General features: G+C 41.1%; 2 protein-coding genes and 4 non-coding genes across 6 annotated transcripts; 1 reads left to right on the top strand and 5 right to left on the bottom strand.

Annotated features, from left to right (window-relative positions):
• Nucleotides 1-218: 218 nt before the first annotated feature.
• Nucleotides 219-311, bottom strand: LOC144999319 (small nucleolar RNA snoR26). Its single transcript, XR_013660831.1, has one exon. It is a non-coding gene; the product is annotated as a small nucleolar RNA snoR26 (small nucleolar RNA).
• Nucleotides 312-458: 147 nt separating this feature from the next.
• LOC144998596 (eukaryotic translation initiation factor 3 subunit E-like) lies at nt 459-2,440 on the bottom strand. The gene is made up of 3 exons (XM_078958337.1): nt 2,143-2,440; nt 1,638-1,792; nt 459-860 (listed from the first exon to the last, which is right to left on the bottom strand). The coding sequence occupies exons 1-3, from the start codon at nt 2,186-2,188 to the stop codon at nt 786-788; spliced, it is 276 nt and encodes a 91-aa protein (XP_078814463.1). The 5' UTR covers nt 2,189-2,440; the 3' UTR covers nt 459-785.
• On the bottom strand, nt 487-579 carry LOC144999321 (small nucleolar RNA snoR27). Its single transcript, XR_013660833.1, has one exon. It is a non-coding gene; the product is annotated as a small nucleolar RNA snoR27 (small nucleolar RNA).
• LOC144999318 (small nucleolar RNA snoR26) lies at nt 946-1,035 on the bottom strand. Its single transcript, XR_013660830.1, has one exon. It is a non-coding gene; the product is annotated as a small nucleolar RNA snoR26 (small nucleolar RNA).
• On the bottom strand, nt 1,215-1,307 carry LOC144999320 (small nucleolar RNA snoR27). The gene has a single exon (XR_013660832.1). It is a non-coding gene; the product is annotated as a small nucleolar RNA snoR27 (small nucleolar RNA).
• Nucleotides 2,441-3,599: 1,159 nt separating the features above from the next.
• LOC145045293 (receptor-like protein EIX2) lies at nt 3,600-5,579 on the top strand. The gene has a single exon (XM_078993629.1). The coding sequence runs from the start codon at nt 3,600-3,602 to the stop codon at nt 5,577-5,579; it is 1,980 nt and encodes a 659-aa protein (XP_078849755.1).
• The last annotated feature ends 12,859 nt before the right edge of the window (nt 5,580-18,438 follow it).

Genomic DNA, 18,438 nt, shown 5'->3' with positions numbered 1-18,438 from the left:
GGAAAAACAACGCACTATAGTCATTTACAGGCTAAATGGGTCAGAATGGGCTACACATCTTCTTCTAAATTCTAAACTCTAAAGTCATCCAAAAATAGATCGGTTTTAATAAACAAGTAAACAAATTGATATATATATATATATATATATATATATATATATATATATATATATATATATATATATATATATATATGGCAACGTAAATGTAGAAGAAAAAGCATCTTAAAAATGCTTTCCCCGTTGTTTTCTTCATTATGAATCAAAGTGCAAGGATGACAAAGTCTAATTATCATCATCAAAGATAATTCATAGCCCAATTAAAAATCTAAAAACTAAATCACTTAGATATAAAAGCAATTTAATCAAACCAGGATATACAAGAATCATGAATACAACTCGTATGAAAACACAAAATGGATCCGAGGAAAATCAACTAATCATTACGTAGAGGGAAATAAAACGCATGATAGATATTATATAAATGAAGAATCTCACGAAGTTTAAACTATCATCAGATCCAATTAAGGAATTTACAGATAGATAACGCAGTTTCTTTGTAAGCATCATCGATCCAACACTTGAATATTTAATCAACATAACATTTAAGAAATTTGTAACAAAATGAAATACAAGTAAAGAAAACAGGACAAATTGAGATCAACATCAAGTAGCATACGATCGACTTAAGAACGGATCCTGACGATTTTTTTATAATAGATTTCAAACGCAAGTTGTATACTTATAACGGCAGCAACATCACCATCATATGGGGACTATGAACCCTAATGGAAAAACAACGCATTTGCAGGCTGTAATGGGCCAGAATGGGCCGCACATCTTTTTCTAAATTCCAAACTCTAAAGTCATCCAAAAACAGATCGGTTTTAATAAACAAGAAAACAAATTGATAAATATTTGTCAACGTAAATGTAGAAGAAGAAAAAGCATCTCAAAAATACTTTCCCCGTTGTTTTCTTCATTATGAATCAAAGTGCAAGGATGACGAAGTCTGATTATCATCATCGATGCTAATTCCAATCCCACATAAAAATCTAAAAACTATATCGTTTTAGATATAAAAGCAATTTAATCAAACCAAGATATACAAGAATCGTGAATACAACTCGTATGAAAACACAAAATGGATCCGAGGAAAATCAACTAAGCATTACATAGAGGGAAATAAAATACGTGATAGATATTATATAAATAACGGATCTCAGGAAGTTTAAACTATCATCAGATCCAATTAAGGAATTTACAGATAGATAACGCAGTTTCTTCATAGGCATCATCGATCCAGCACTTCAATAATTAATCAACATAACATTTAAAAATTTTGTAACAAAATGAAAGACAAGAAAACAAGACAGATTGAGATCAACATCAAGTAGCATACGATCAACTTAAAAACGGATCATGGTGCTTTTTTTATGATAGATTTAAACGCAAGCTGTATACCTATAACAACAGCAACATCACCATCACACGGGTACTATGAACCCTAATGGAAAAACAACGCATTTACAGGCTGTAATGGGAAAGCCCAAAACATAAATTCATCTACTATAAGATCACAAATACAGTTTCCACTTAGTAAAAAAACCTGAGAAAATCAAGTAAAAACAATGTACCTGAGAATGATCATTGAGCATCTGAAGGTTATACTGCTTCTCAGCCCTCAACTCCTGAACTGCACTTGGATTTTGCAAAAATGTGACAAGTGGAGCCGCTGCCTCCTCCAGAGACTTCAATCTTGCCACTACCTCTACTCTCCTGTTCACCATATCTAATAACAAAAACTCACAACCTCAGAACAACTACATATATACATATACATCTATACATACGCATTATAAACTTTCACAGGATATTGTCTTCACACACATTAAACTTTATGAGTAGTACTGAAAACCTACTAAAATTGGTACAGATTTAAAGCAATATCCATATCCATTTTATCGTTCGAAGCACATTAAGCATCTGAAAATCAAGCTGTAACACTTCTCTTTGTCTCGACCGAGGGTTTTAAAAACACGGGTATTCAGTATTCACACATGGATAATTGAAAAAACGGAAAAAAAAAAAAAAAAAAAAAAAATAGTAACAAAAATCATATGTAAATAGAGAGTGTACTACCTTGAGGAACATCTTCGGTATGGTAAAGGGATTTGTGGATATCCATGGCGTAATCAACTGTTGTTCAAAAGCTCGATATTAGCTTTAAGGATTTGATCGTTTGGGTAAAGCTCGCGTTCTTGAGTGAATTCCAACAGCGGAAACACCAGATGCCTGTCGAGATTCGGAGCAATTCGAGGTGTCAGATCGTATTTCGCCATCGCCATGATTTGATTTGAAGTGTTTTTTAGGTTTCCCTTCGATTAAATATGTATGGAGGCAGATAGCGGCTACGATGCTGTTGTTAGGGTTTTGTGGCTCTCCTCGCCTTTCTTTTCGTTATTCGCTCTTTCTTCTATGGTATGCGACTTTCGGCCCTCGATCTTTTATCAATGTTACAACTCATTCCTGTCTTTTGATTTTGTTATTTTCTTTATAGAGTTTTAACTTTTTTTTATCATGAAAGTTCTAAAATTCTATTAAAGTTCTAATCATGTTAGTTAAGTTTTTAATTATAATTTTGCCACCATTTAGCAATTAGGTCAAACTATATCATGTTCACGAGGTAACCATCCTACGTGGATGCCACGTGGAAGTTTTTTTAAAAATCCTATAAAATTAATTTCATCTTTAAGGGACCAAGATCAAGAAAATCAACATTTTTAAGGGACCATTTTTTAAAATAAAGATTGAAGCGGAAGCATCGATTTGGAGGCTTGGTGACACAAGAGAGTTTCAAAACATTTTCATCAGTCTTATATAGAGCAAACCATGAGACATCATTGTTGAAAACATGGTAGCACATGATCTTTATGATTGAATAGCTCATGTTGTGGGTCCCTCTGATGATACCTAAGGTACCCGAGAACAAGATCCACATTCATTGAAGGACCAACTTTGATGATACCTAAGGTACCCGAGAACAAGATCCACATTCATTGAAGGACCAACCATAGTAAGAACATTGTTAATGTTCTTACTAATCATTATCAGAGGGAAATATAATACATTAATACTACTCAAATTCCAATTTCTGCTTAACTTAGTTTGTTTATTTTGGATTTTGATGTCTTTTTGTTTAGGGTTTAATGTCAGACTAACATCAACTTCTCATTAAAAACATATTCAACTTACAAGATAAACCTCACTACACGGATCCTACACTACACTCTTCGCTCAATATTGTTCTATCATAACAAAGATCAACAACATGAAACCCTAACTAAGAGTTCTAGGAGATAAAAAAAAACAGATATAGCAGCCTTACTGACATCAATCTTTCAGACAACGAGCTCCTTGGTATCATTCCTGAAGAATTTGGTACGTTTAAAAACCTTCAAACCCTAGATTTGACCAACAATGACCTCGAAGGTGGTATCCCAGTTTCATTTAGAAACTTGGGCAAGATACGGGAACTTTCCCTATCTGGGAACAATCTCAACCAAGACCTTCCTAGTTTTTTCAGCAACTTGCCACAGATGTCGTTACAGGTTCTTGATTTATATGGGAATCAACTAAGCGGTTCTTTGCCTGATTTTACAACATTCACATCTCTCAAGGAACTGTACCTTGGACAAAATCAGTTGAACGGATCTTTCCCACGAAAATTTGAAAAAATCTCGAATCTATCGATCCTTGATTTGGCGGATAATAGTATCAACGGATTGCTTCCTGATCTTTCTGCCTTAGCTTCATTGCGGGAGTTGTATTTTGAAAGAAACCTATTAAATGGAACTCTAGCTGAAAAGTTAGATCCTCTCTCCATGCTCGAGTCTTTGGGAGCATCTTCGAATTTCTTTCAAGGAACGATATCTGAAACGCATGTAGCTAATCTTTCTCGTTTGAGATACCTTGATTTGTCGAATAACTCCCTGGCTATAGAAATCGGTTCCAATTTGTCTGCAACTTTTCAACTCGAAACCATCTCGTTGTCATCCTGCAAACTCGGGAGTTCTTTCCCGAGATGGCTAAGAACTCAAACAAACTTCTCCGTGCTTGATATATCTAATACCGGAATCAATGATTCCGTCCCCAATTGGTTTTGGGAATCGTTAATTCCAGGCGTTCGATACTTAAATCTCTCCTCGAACCAGATCCATGGGATGATTCCGGATTTGGATTTTATATCCGGTAACCAACCTATAATCGATATGAGCTCAAATAACTTCTCAGGTAACTTACCTTTGTTTCCTCTTGACATCGTTACTCTAAAGCTCAATGACAACATCTTATCCGGATCGATTTCTTCCTTGTGTAACCTGACTACTTTAAGCCGTCTTGATCTTTCTAATAACAAACTCTCAGGAGAGCTTCCAAATTGCTGGAACACTCTTAATAACCTGGCTATTCTCAACCTTGAAGACAATGGATTTATTGGGGTAGTGCCTGAATCCATGGGGGCCCTGGAGTTTGTTTCTATGATAAGTATTCGAGGCAATAGTTTGACAGGGGAGCTGCCAGCATCCTTAAGAAACTGCACTTCGTTGCTACTTCTTGATCTTGGAGAAAACCAACTGTCGGGGAAGATACCGGAATGGTTAGGGGAAAGCTTGTCATTGCTGCTTGTTCTTAGCTTACAGTCGAATCAGTTTCATGGAGCCATTCCTACAAGCTTATGTAAGCTCGAGATGATTCAAATTTTGGACCTCTCTGTTAACAATATCTCGGGGAACATACCCAAATGCCTCAATAATATTACAGGGATGAGTATGAGGGATAGAGGTACCTTGCGATCAAGTTTTGAGTACAATGCAGTGGGGTTGGTACGAACAAGACTAGCTGTCAGAGCAAGGGTTGTGTTTAAAGTGTTACTGCAATGGAAAGGAAGGCGATCAGAGTATCAAAATACGTTGCGTCTTGTCGTTAGCCTTGATCTTTCTAGCAATAGACTAACAGGCGAAATCCCAGGTGAGATGACGAGTCTTTTGGGTCTCATTGCCTTGAATCTTTCGAGAAACTCGTTATCCGGATCAATACCTCAAGACATCGGTCGTCTGGGTCAGTTGGATTTTCTTGATCTATCGAGAAACAACCTGGGTGGAGGAATCCCTACAAGCCTTGCACAATTGAGCTATCTAGGGTTCTTGGATTTGTCCTTTAACAACTTGTCCGGAAGAATCCCAAAGAGCACGCAGTTACAGAGCTTCAACGGGTCGTCATATGCTGGAAATTCTAATCTTTGTGGGGTTCCGCTGCTGAACGTATGCCCTGGTGATGAGGCAAGAAGTACAAACCAAGATATTTCAGAACAAGAATCCGATGATGATAAGTTAGATAAGCGATTCATTGTTAGCGTTGTGGCTGGTGTTGCCTTTGGGTTTTGGGGTTTTTGTGGGTCGTTGATTCTCAAACATTCATGGAGACATGCCTATTTTGGGTTCTTGAATGTCGTCATTAACTCGTTTCTTCTAAGACTAGAGCTGAGTTTCGCTAGGCTCCGGAGGCAAACATCACCTTAAACATCTGCAAGAGTACAATTGGTTTCTTTTGGTGTAGAATTGTGGGATAGAACATTAAGAATACCAAATATGTTTCTGAAATTATCAGGTAATTTCTATAGTCGTCTCTGTTTGTGCTTTCCTGCTGACCTATAGCATATCTTATCGTCAAGGAGCATGGGTTAAGCTAAAAGAATTAATATTAAGAGAATGTTTGGATTAACTTTTTAGCTTATTAGTTATAATTTATTTGTGGTGGGAATAAGTAATAAGCATGAGGAGGGATGCTTATTAAGGGGTCGTTTGATAGTTGCTAACTGAGTTAGTGCTGACTGGATCAACATTTCTGATTGAGTCCACATCTGACTGAAATCATGTTGTTTGATTATATCTGTGACCGACTGTGGTGAACGATAAAAAATGACTATATTACCCTTATGTTGTCTTTTATGCCGGATATAATAGTTATAAAAAAATACAAACCGTGAAAATCCAAATAAAAATTGTTATCAATGACACTTAGAATCATGTGATTATTACACCAAGTTAAGTAAAAATCAACACTTTGATCAAATTCATTTAAAATGCTTCAATCACCAACAAACGAATACAAAATTAGCTTGAAATTACAAAAATAATAATAATAATAATAATAATAATAATAATAAGTACCAGCAAGAAAAACTTGGCTAAGTTCTCATGAGTACATTCTACACAATATAGCTTCAACTAGCAAACAACTACCAAAGCATTTAGTATTTTAGTTCTCACATTGTTGATTAAAGCTTTATTCTCTTCATCATCTTCTTCAATCTTAGGAGCCAAATAAAACCTTCATATGCCCAGTAATCAACTCTTCTTTTTCTTAATTCCAGATAATTCAAACTTCATTCTCATCTCTTAACCTCACACAAAAATAAGATATTGTAATCTATTTTATCCATCCTTCAACTATTTCGACTGCAACTTCTTTAACCATCTAAAATTTCATTCTTTTCTTAACCCACCGTCAACCATATCGAACTAGTCAAACAAGTTAATCACTGCCTTATATGAAGGAGGTATACACAATCAATTACATAAAAGATAAAAAAATAAAAAATTCAATTTTACCAGTCGTCGATCATGTACCCACAATCAGCATTCCCAAACCCACAATCCATGTTCCAAATACTCGTTCCTGTCTATCAGAATCACGAATTGAGGTATGGTCTATTCAATTTTGCAATCGGTTCTTTTTCGATATGGGTCGTGTTCCACAGGCGATCGGTACAAAAGCGTACCACAACGATGGTGAAGTACCAGCAACGGGGTTGCCTCCTGCAGCGAAGCTGGTGGTCGGCGAGAGGGTTAGAGGCAGAAGAAATCGTTGTTGTAGCATTAGAAGAAGTGGCTGGAATTTGAGGAAGAAGTGATGTAGTTGTATCGTTCATCAATTGGCGACGAAGAAGAAAGGTGTGATGAACAATCATGTTTTGGGAGAAGGGCAAATGAGGGCAATCAAGCAAAATGACCGAGTCAGCTTCTTTTTTTTATGGGACCGAGTCAGAAGGTGGGTCGGTGGTTTTGGACCCGGTCAGACAAAATTACCAATTATCAAACATGCTGACCGAACCGAATTAGCCAAAAGTGCTGACCCGGACCCAATCAACAAGATATCAAACAAGCCCTAAAATTAGCTTATTTAGCTTAATGAGCTGAATTTTATCCAAACACTCAAATTAGCTTATTGTGGAATAAGCAATAAACACATCTTTTTTTTCCTATCCAAATTACTAATATCCCTCATCTGTTAATTTATAGGGAAAATTTCACATATGTCCTCGCAAACATTAAGAATTATGTCTATATCCTTTCAAAGTTCATAATTACACATATATCCTTCTTAACCTATTAAAATCACATTTATATCAAATCTTAAAATTTAATGAGGTATTAATCAATTTAATACCAAAAAATATATTTAAAAATCAAAATAAAAGGTGATTGTACTAAATTACCCTTTCAAAAATATTAGTAGTAGAACTAAATAGACTTAATTAGCATTAAACCTAATTAAATATGTCAAAACCTCAAACAGGTCAAAACAAAACCTCAAAAACGTGAAATCTTCAAGGCTTTCATCACGATGTTTTCTTCTTCAAGCCGTGAGAACTTTTGTCTTCATTTATTCAAATATCGTTGCTACAAACATAGTAATAAATCACGTTATTTCATCACAACAGGTTAATCTTGTTCTTAATTCAATTAATTTTGGTTTTTGATTAACTTTTTGCATTCGATTAATTCGATTAATTGTTGGCTCTGCATTCAATTATGTTTGGTTTGCAATAGATAGTTTATTATCATCCTCTTTGATGGATAATGAGGTTGATGCATGGGGCATAAGTGCTCACTCGCCCATAATTGAGTAAGTTTTCATCAACAATGAATGATACTTTATGTTTCCTTTCAATTTTATTAACTTTTTTTTTTGCGGTCATCAAACAAGTAATATCATAATTCAAGTTTAAATTGAAATATGGAGGCTTCTTTCGATTAGCTAGGAACTCATGTAGGCAAGTGTATTACTTTGGATCTACAAAATGTCTCTATATAGATACATTTTAATACGACTTAAATCATCTAGTTGAAGAGGTGAAAAAACAATATCCATCACAAAGCGATATTGTTTTGTCAATAGTATTTGTTGACAAATATGCAAAAGAGCAATGTTTTATTGAACTTGATAATGATAAGAGGTTCATGGTGATGCTAAACATGTATAATAAGGAGAAAGAAGTAACAATTTATGCGACAACCGAAAAATGAAGGTATGACCCTCAACCGTTACGTTGTCAAGATAAAGTTATTGATGAATCTGATGATGAAAATGAGACAGACTCATTTTGTCCAAGTCAAGAAAGCTATCATAGTCTTCATAGTTCCGATAAAGAATATGAGCTTCTAAATTATGGGGAAACTTGTAACATTCCAAAATTTCAAACCAATTTAAACTTTTAAAAACATGTCAAGTTCATCAAAACATTACAACTTTGTTTTCAAAATTATTAATTATCAAAGTTTTCTCAGAAACATAAACAAAATAGGAGGAACTGTACGATCACGCCTTCGCCTTGCCGCGATCCCCTGATGCACCTGAAACAATAAACTGAAACTGTAAGCCCGAATAGCTTAGTGAGTTACCCCCAAAATACCGATACACATACAATCCACAACCATATTAACAATAACATATCATAACAATCTGAAACAACATGTAATGGTCCACAGCTTTACAAGTTGGACTACCCCTGTGCCCTTAGTACGAGTCTGGAATGCCTACCGGGCCCTCAGCTCGTATCTAAAATGCCATCGAGCCCTCAGTACGAGTCTGCAATACTTATCGGGACCCTCAGCTCGTATCTGGAATGCTCCCGATTCCTCAGTATGAGTCTGGAATGCCTACCGGGCCCTCAACTCATATCTGGAATACTCTAGGGTTTGTTGGCTACCGCGTGGAGCAATACAACCTCAACCCAACCCACATAACATATAACATAACTACTGAGCATGCGATAATCATATAACATCACAGGTAGTCCAACAGGTCTACCTAAATGGCATAACCACTAGCACGCAACACTAACTCATACTCAACATTTCACACTACTAGGATAACATATCCAATGGGCCAGCCTTGGTGCCTTAGATCCCTTAGTATAGTGAGGACAACTCACCTCGCAGCTGTCGTATGAACTAGAAAGCTCAACTCCCGGATCACCAACACGAACTTCACTACCTATAGATACCATAAAATCCTCTTTTATAAATATCCAAATTACCAGAATACCCTCAGAAGTCAACTGGTCAACTCATGGTCAGAATCAAAGTCCACAGTCAAAGTCAACAGTCCATGTTGACTCGACTCGTCGAGTGCAGTTCACCTACTCGTCGACTCCTTCCTGAACTTGAGAAGTCGTGAAATCCTTGATTGGCTCGTCGAGTTCTCTGTTAACTCGCCGAGGTCATACGTGTACAAGAATTGGGAGAAACCCCAGCCGACTCGCCAAGTCTTCTAACAACTCATTGAGTTCAAGGCAAACTTCAACGGACTCACCGAGTTGTTCATCCAACTCATCGATTTCATGGCCATCTTCATCGGGCTCGACGAGTTGTTCATTCAACTCGCCGAGTCCTCGCAGACCTTCTTCCATGCAGATGTTTTTTAAGCCATGGCATGGCTCCAGATTACAGATCCAAGCTTCTAAGGCATGATTATCACGTAAAGTTGCAAACTTTACGCACATGCAAGGTTCTAAAGGCCCTAAATGACAAATCTATGCCTCTAATGGAGCTTTACACCTTGGGAGAGTCTCATTCTTTCACAAGTTGGAAACTTTATGTACTAAGAAGCCCAAAGGAGCTCAGTTCTGAAGTTACAACTTCAGATCTGAGATTGCAAAGAAGAATAGCTCCCAATTATACTATGAAAACCCTAGAATTTGACCAAAGAGGGGATCTAAAATTAATGAGGTTAGGGTAACAATTTATACCTTCCAGAAGATGCTAAATACAATAGATTTCAGGTCCTTCAAGCTCCTTGCTTATGAATGCTTGATCTCTAAGCTCTTTTCTCCAAGAAAATCCTCCTCCAGGCTTAAGAATGCATAAAATGAGTACACACACACGATTAGGGATTTAGAGGGACAAGAAGCAGTGAAGGGGAGGCTGGGGAAGGCCAATGATCCTTTAAATAGGGTGAAATACCCCGAAATTTAGGGTTTCATCTGCCAGCTCCTACTCGTCGAGTCCCTTTATGGACTCGGCGAGTAGACCACTAAATGCACGATCCCACCTCGCAGCTAATTGACGAGTAGGGCAACCAACTCGTCGAGTAGATCTTTCAACCAAATAAGATTTCATTTAATTCCATACCTGAGAATCGGGGTGTTACAATTCTCCCCCACTTGAACTAGACTCCGTCCTCGAAGTCTGCTGTAGCGAATAACTGTGAGTAATGCTCGCGCATCTCCACCTCCGACTCCCGTGTCCATTCGAACCCCCTCCGATGCTCCCACTGCACCTTCACCAAAGGTATTTCTTTGTTCCGCAAAATCTTCTTCTTCTTCTCTAGAATGGCCACAGGCCTCTCCATGTAATTCAGGGGCTCATCGACCTGAACATCATCCAGTGATACTACCGCCTCCTGATCCATGATGCACTTTCGCAGCTGCAACACGTGGAAAGTGTTGTGGATCCGACTAAGCTCTTCCGGCAGTTCTAATCTGTAAGCCATCTTGCTAACCCTGGCAATGATCCTGAACAGCCCAATGTAATGGGGATCCAATTTACCCCTCTTCCTGAAGCGAATCACACCCTTCCAGGGTGAGACCTTCAGGAGAACCATATCCCCCACCTGAAACTCTAACTCAGATCGACGTCTGTCGGCGTAACTCTTCTGCCAACTCTAAGCAGTCTGCAATCGCTGCCTAATCTGATGAATAATCTTGGTAGTCTGCAGGACTATTCCATCCATCCCATTACCCTGTGTCCGACCTTACCCCAACAAACTGGTGTGCGACATTTCCATCCATACAACATCTCGAAAGACGAGGTGCCAATGCTAGCATGATAGCTGTTGTTGTAGGAGAACTTTGCAAGCAGTATGTGGGAATCCCAGCTCCCACCGAAATCAATGACACACACCCTCAACATGTCCTCGAGGGTCTGAATGGTCCGCTCGCTTTGACCGTCTGTTTGGGGATGAAATGATGTGCTAAAAGTGCAACCTCTTGCCCAGTTCCTCGTGGAAATTCTGCCAGAAATAGGAGGTAAATCTAACATCCCAGTCGGAGACAATGGAGATCGGAACCCCATGGCGAGCAACGATCTCGCGGACGTACACATCGGCCAACTTCTCAGCCGATGAACTCTCCCGTATAGCCAAGAAATGCGCACTCTTAGTCAATCGATCCATGATGACCCAAATGGCATCAAACCCTTTTGTCGTCCTCGGCAGCCTGGTAATAAAGTCCATCGTGATCTATTCCCATTTCCACATGGGAATCTCCAGGGGATGCAACGTGCCATGCGGCCTTTGATGCTCGGCCTTAACCATCCTACAAGTCAAGCACCTCTCGACATACCAAGCAATTTCTCACTTCATTCACGGCCACCAGTAGCTCAAACTCAAATCCTGGTATATTTTGGTGCCCCCAGGGTGAATAGAGAAGTGAGACTTATAAGCCTCCTCCATGACTGTCTGTCTGACTCCACCAGACATCGGAACCCATACCTGACCGCATCGGGTCAACAAGCCCCGGCTATCCTGCACAAACTGGGCGTTCTCACCCCTGATCCTCTCTAATTTCCAGTTCTGTGGTTGCATGCCCTCCACCTAAGCATCTCTGATCAAACTCACCAGCGGAGAATCCACCTCTATCCTCATACATATCGCTGGGGTGGAAGACCCAGCTGATTTGCGGATCAAAGCATCTGCAACCACATTCGCTTTACCAGGGTGGTAAAGGATTTCACAATCGTAGTCCTTGACTACATCCAACCACCTACGCTGCCTCATGTTCAGGTTTGACTGGTCCATGATATGCCTCAAGCTCTTGTGATCTGTGTATATGGTACACCGGACCCCATAAAGGTAATGCCTCCATATCTTGAGGGCGAACACCACCGCCCCTAGCTCCAAGTCATGTGTAGGGTATCTCGTCTCATGCGACTTCAACTATCGCAACACATAAGCTATCACTCGCCCTCTCTGCATGAGGAACACCCCCAAACCTATGATGGATGCATCACAGAACACTACGAAATCCTCAACTCCCTCTGGGAGCGTCAAGACTGGGGCCTCGCACAGTCGCTGCCGGAGGCTCTCAACCGCCCTTTGCTACTCAGGGCCCCACCGGAAATCCACCCCCTTCCTCATCAGATGAGTGAGGGGTACCACAATCTTGGAGAAATCCTGGATGAATCTCCGGTAGTACCCTGCCAATCCTAAAAAGATCCTGATGTCTGAGGGAGATTTCGGAACCTCCCATTGCATGACTGCCTCGATTTTGGCCGGGTCGACCAAAATCCCATCCTGGTTAACGAGGTGTCCCAGGAACAGGACCTCTCGTAACCAAAACTTGCATTTTGAGAAATTTGCATAAATTCGTTCTCGCCTCAAAACTCCCAATAACTCTCGAAAATGCTCCTCGTGCTGCTCTCGAGTCTTAGAATACACCAAGATATCATCTATGAACACGATGACCGAGCGATCCAGCATTAGTTTGCAAACCCGATTCATCAGGTCCATGAATACTGTTGGTGCATTGGTGAGCCCAAACGGCATCACCACGAACTTGTAATGACCATAATGAGTTTGAAATGCGGTCTTCTCCACGTCCTCCTCTTTGACCCTGACCTGATGATATCCAAACCTTAAGTCTATCTTGGAAAACCATGACGCACCCTGCAATTGATCGAAAAGATCATCTATCATCAGGAGTGGATAACGGTTCTTCACCCTTAACTTGTTTAATTCCTGATAATCAATGCACATCCTGTGCGAACCGTCCTTCTTCCTGATGAAGAGTATCGTCGCTCCCCATGGAGAACTGCTCAGACGAATGAACTGCTTTCCCAGCAGCTCCTGCAGCTGTGATGACAACTCCTGCATCTCTGGTGGTGTCAATCGGTACGGCGCCTTGGCGATAGGGGCCGCACCTGGCACTAAGTCAATCCTGAACTCAACCTGCCTCTTTGGAGGCACTCCGGGTAACTCCTCAGGGAACACATCGACAAACTCCCTAACCACCGGAACCTGTGAAACTGGAGTCTGATCCCTAACCCGCGTATCCACCACATACACTAAAAATCCCACACACCCATGCTAAATGTATTGCCGAGCCCTCGCACTGAACAAAACCCTGATCCTACTCTGGTGCCCTCGCCATAAACAATTAGTTCTCCTCCACTTGAGTTTCGAACTATAACTCACTGACCCTCGCAATCTATCATGGCACCAAAATGGCTAAGCCAATCCATCCCTACGATTACACACACTTCCCCTATGGGAATCAGTATTAGATCAATCGGAAAAGGCACTTCGAAGATCTCCAGCTTGCACCCTCGATAGATCGAAGAAGCAGAAACTCCGTGTTCATTGGCGATAGAGACTCGCAAAGAACACTCTAGCTCTCCCACTAGCACACTAAACTCCCTACTGAAATTCTAAGATACAAAAGACGGACTCGCCCCCGAGTCGAACAAAACCAAAGCAGGCAAGGAGTTCACTAGAAACGTACCTAATCACAGGTACAACAAATAAGCATACAACAGATATATTAAATGAGATCAAGGATAGAAACATACCATCAACCACATCCGGTGCTGCCTTGGCCTCCTCGGCTGTAAGCTGAAATGTGCATCCCTGAGCCTTCGGAGGCTCTACTCTACCCTGCCTCCCATCGGTAATCCTCAACATAGCTAGTGCAGGAGCCTGTGCCAGCTTGGCGGAAAGTAGTGGACAGTTGGCCTTCATGTGGTCAACCTGATCGCAGTGATAACATAACCTCATACCCTGAACTGAGGTGGCCTAGTGATAATCCTTCGTGTAATGCCCATCCTTTCCACACCTGTGGCACCCACTACCAACTCGACACACACCAGAATGACCCTTTCCACACTTCCCACAAGTGTGGCTCTACTGACCACCGGTCCTAGTATTAGCGGTCTTAGACCGCTTCAACGCTGGCTGAGACTGTGACGGGGCCTGCCGCTGTTCTCTCAATTGTTGCTCAATCTCCAACTCACGCCGTCTAGCGGCCTCCTGTAACTCTAGAAGAGTATCACATCGGTGAGTAGACACAAACTGACGGATATCTGTCTTAAGCATGCTCAGATAACGGGTCATCTGAGGCTGCTCTAAAGCAAACTCCAAGCAAAACATCGCCATCTCAGTGAACATCTGGGTGATCTCCGTCACCGACTCCCCATCCTGTCTCAAACTCAGAAACTCCTGTGCCAAACGTTCCCGCTCAACCCATGAAATGTAACAGGCATGGAACATGTCCCTGAACTACTCCCAAGTAACAGCAGCTCTCTGATCATCAGTGTACGACCCAGTCGCAAGTCTCCACCAGTCCGTGGCCCCGGACCTAAGTCGGTTCAGAGCACACCTAACCTTCTAGTTAGAAGGACACGAGCAGGTGAAGAAACACCCCTCCACATCTGAAATCCATCTCATAGACTTGATTGGATCCTGTGTCCCATCAAAAGTAGGTGGGCTTCGTGTTATCAAAGTCCCGATACTGAAAAGCTCGATCGGCTCCCAACCCTGTCGCGAATACAGTTGTTGAAGCTGCTACAGCAACCGCCTCAGTGAGGGCTGCATAACAATCATCAAAATACTCCACCATAGCGGTCTTAATAGACCAGAACATTTCTGGCAATTCAGCCCGGAACAACGCAGCAACCTCATCGTGTAGGATCTCTCGGATCCTGTCATCCATCTCATCTGGCCTCATCTGGCTGATAGTCTCGGGTGCTGTCGGTGCCCCCTGTCCACCATCTCCCTATCCTGATCCTGATCCCGAACCGGATCCAGTCACAAATTGCCTAGTCATCACCATTCTGAAACATAACACATGGTATCAGATAATTCATACAAATAATTGGGAACCAACTCCCGACAAAACCCTAGGGGTTGTGACTTCCTTGCTATGCGTATGGGTCTTGTGCTTTTAGTAGTACGGGCCCATACTACCTTCCACACCTACCCATATTTGTCCCAAGTATCATCACAACTCCCTAACAATACACATAATCATAGCGAGCACTCAAGCCTCACTCCCAAAGGAAGGCTAAATGCCTCGAAGTTGGCGAACTCATACCAAACAACCTATCTACCCATGAAACTTCCACTAACCCTGCAGCATTAGTGCATTCTAGCCATACATAATGTTGGACCCTATAGACTTTCGAATATCCAATCCTACCCTAAGCTCCCAATCAGATAAGAACAGAACATAAGGCCAAATCACACATTCTCAGACTATAAGATCTTAATTACGTATGACCGTGATACACACACAAGTAACTACAGTAATGATGTTAATTTCATGTAAGCAAACCCCTAGGCTAGCAGGCATCATGAAGTCAGACAATTTTATCATGCAATTCCTAAATATCCCTAGCCTAGTACTAGCATGTTGTTCTAACATATCATATAATCAAATACCGGATGGTATTTTGGGGTCTGTCCGCGAGCTCCGGTTGATCGTACACCCTGCATCCTCCTTTACTTATTTTGAAAATCATTTAAAACCATATTGAAAATCTTTCCTTAATTTGAGACTGGATTCACATGAATGTTCCTCCAATTCACTCAAACCAAGGCTTTGATACCAACTTGTAACATTCCAAAATTTCAAACCAATTTAAACTTTTAACAACATGTCAGGTTCATCAAAACATTACAACTTTGTTTTCAAAATTACTAATTATCAGAGTTTTCCCAGAAACATAAACATAATAGGAGGAGCTGTACGATCACGCCTTCGCCTTGCCGCGACCCCTTGATGCACCTGAAACCATAAACTGAAATTGTAAGCTTGAAAAGCTTAGTGAGTTACCCCCAAAATACTGATACACATACAGTCCACATAACCATATTAACAATAACATATCATAACAATTTGAAACATCATGCAATGGTCCAAAGTTTTACAAGTTGGACAACCCATGGGCCCTCAGTACGAGTCTGGAATGCCTACCGGGCCCTCAGCTCGTATCTGAAATGCCATCGAGCCCTCGGTACGAGTCTGGAATGCTTATCGGGCCCTCAGTTCATATCTGGAATGCTCCCGAGTCCTCAGTATGAGTCTGGAATGCCTACCGGGCCCTCAGCTCATATCTGGAATACTCTAGGGTTTGTTGGCTACCACGTAGAGTAGTACAATCTAATCCCAACCCACATAACATATAACATAACTACTGAGCATGCGATAATCATATAACATCGCAGGTAGTCCTACAGCTATACCTAATTAGGATAACCACTAACATGCAACACTAACTCATACTCAACATTTAACACTACTAGGATAACATCCCCTGATGCACCTGAAACAATAAACTGAAACTGTAAGCCCGAATAGCTTAGTGAGTTACCCCCAAAATACCAATACACATACAATCCACATAACCATATTAACAATAACATATCATAACAATCTGAAACAGCATGTAATGGTCCACAACTTTACAAGTTGGACTACCCTGGGCCCTTAGTACGAGTCCGGAATGCCTACCGGGCCCTCAGCTCGTATCTGAAATGCCATCGAGCCCTTAGTACGAGTCCGCAATACTTATCGGGCCCTCAGCTCGTATCTGGAATGCCCCCGATTCCTCAGTATGAGTCTGGAATGCCTATCGGGCCCTCAACTCATATCTGGAATACTCTAGGGTTTGTTGGCTACCGCGTGGAGCAATACAACCTCAACCCAACCCACATAACATATAACATAACTACTGAGCATGCGATAATCATATAACATCACAGGTAGTCCAACAGGTCTACCTAACTGGCATAACCACTAGCACGCAACACTAACTCATACTCAACATTTAACACTACTAGGATAACATATCCAATGGGCCAGCCTTGGTGCCTTAGATCCCTTAGTATAGTGAGGACAACTCACCTCGCAGCTGTCGTATGAACTAGAAAGCTCAACTCTAGGATCACCAACACGAACTTTACTACATATAGATACCATAAAATCCTCTTTTATAAATATCCAAATTACTAGAATACCCTCAGAAGTCAACTGGTCAACTCATGGTCAGAATCAAAGTCCACAGTCAAAGTCAACAATCCATGTTGACTCGACTCGTCGAGTGCAGTTCACCTACTCGTCGACTCCTTCCTGAACTTGAGAAGTCGTGAAATCCTTGATTGGCTCGTCGAGTTCTCCGTTAACTCGCCGAGTTCATACGTGTCCAAGAATTGGGAGAAACCCAAGCCGACTCGCCGAGTCTCCTAACGACTCGCGAAGTTCAAGGCAAGCTTCAACGGACTCGCCAAGTTGTTCATCCAAATCTTCGATTTCATGGCCATCTTCATCGGGCTCGACGAGTTGTTCATTCAACTCGCCGAGTCCTCGCAGACCTTCTTCCATGCAGACGATTTTTAAGCCATGGCATGGCTCCGGTTTACAGATCCAGGCTTCTAAGGCATGATTATCACGTAAAGTTGCAAACTTTATGCACATGCAAGGTTCTAAAGGCCCTAAATGACCAATCTATGCCTCCAATGGAGCTTTACACCTTGGGAGAGTCTCATTCTTGCACAAGCTGGAAACTTTATGTACTAAAAAGCCCAAAGGAGCTCAGTTCTGAAGTTACAACTTCAGATCTGAGATTGCAAAGAAGAATAGCTCCCAATCATACTATGAAAACCCTAGAATTTGACCAAAGAGGGGATTTAGAATGAATGAGGTTAGGGTAACGATTTATACCTTCCATAAGATGCTAAATACAATAGATTTCAGGTCCTTCAAGCTCCTTGCTTCTGAATGCTTGATCTCCAAGCTCTTTTCTCCAAGAAAATCCTCCTCCAAGCTTAAGAATTCACAAAATGAGTACACACACACGATTAGGGCTTTAGAGCTACAAGAAGTAGTGAAGGGGAGGTTGGGGAAGGCCAATGATCCTTTAAATAGGGTGAAATACCCAGAAATTTAGGGTTTCATCTACCAACTCCTACTCGTCGAGTCCCTTTATGGACTCAGCGAGTAGACCACTAAATGCGCGATCCCACCTCGCTGCTACTCGATGAGTAGGGCAACCAACTCGTCGAGTAGATCTTTCAACCAAATAAGATTTCATTTAATTCCAT

Source organism: Lactuca saligna, chromosome 5, assembly GCF_052625555.1.
Source record: "Lactuca saligna cultivar CGN05327 chromosome 5, ASM5262555v1, whole genome shotgun sequence".
NCBI lineage: Eukaryota > Viridiplantae > Streptophyta > Magnoliopsida > Asterales > Asteraceae > Lactuca > Lactuca saligna.
The sequence above is the reverse complement of the archived record's forward strand: the minus strand, read 5'-3'. Positions and strand labels throughout refer to the sequence as shown.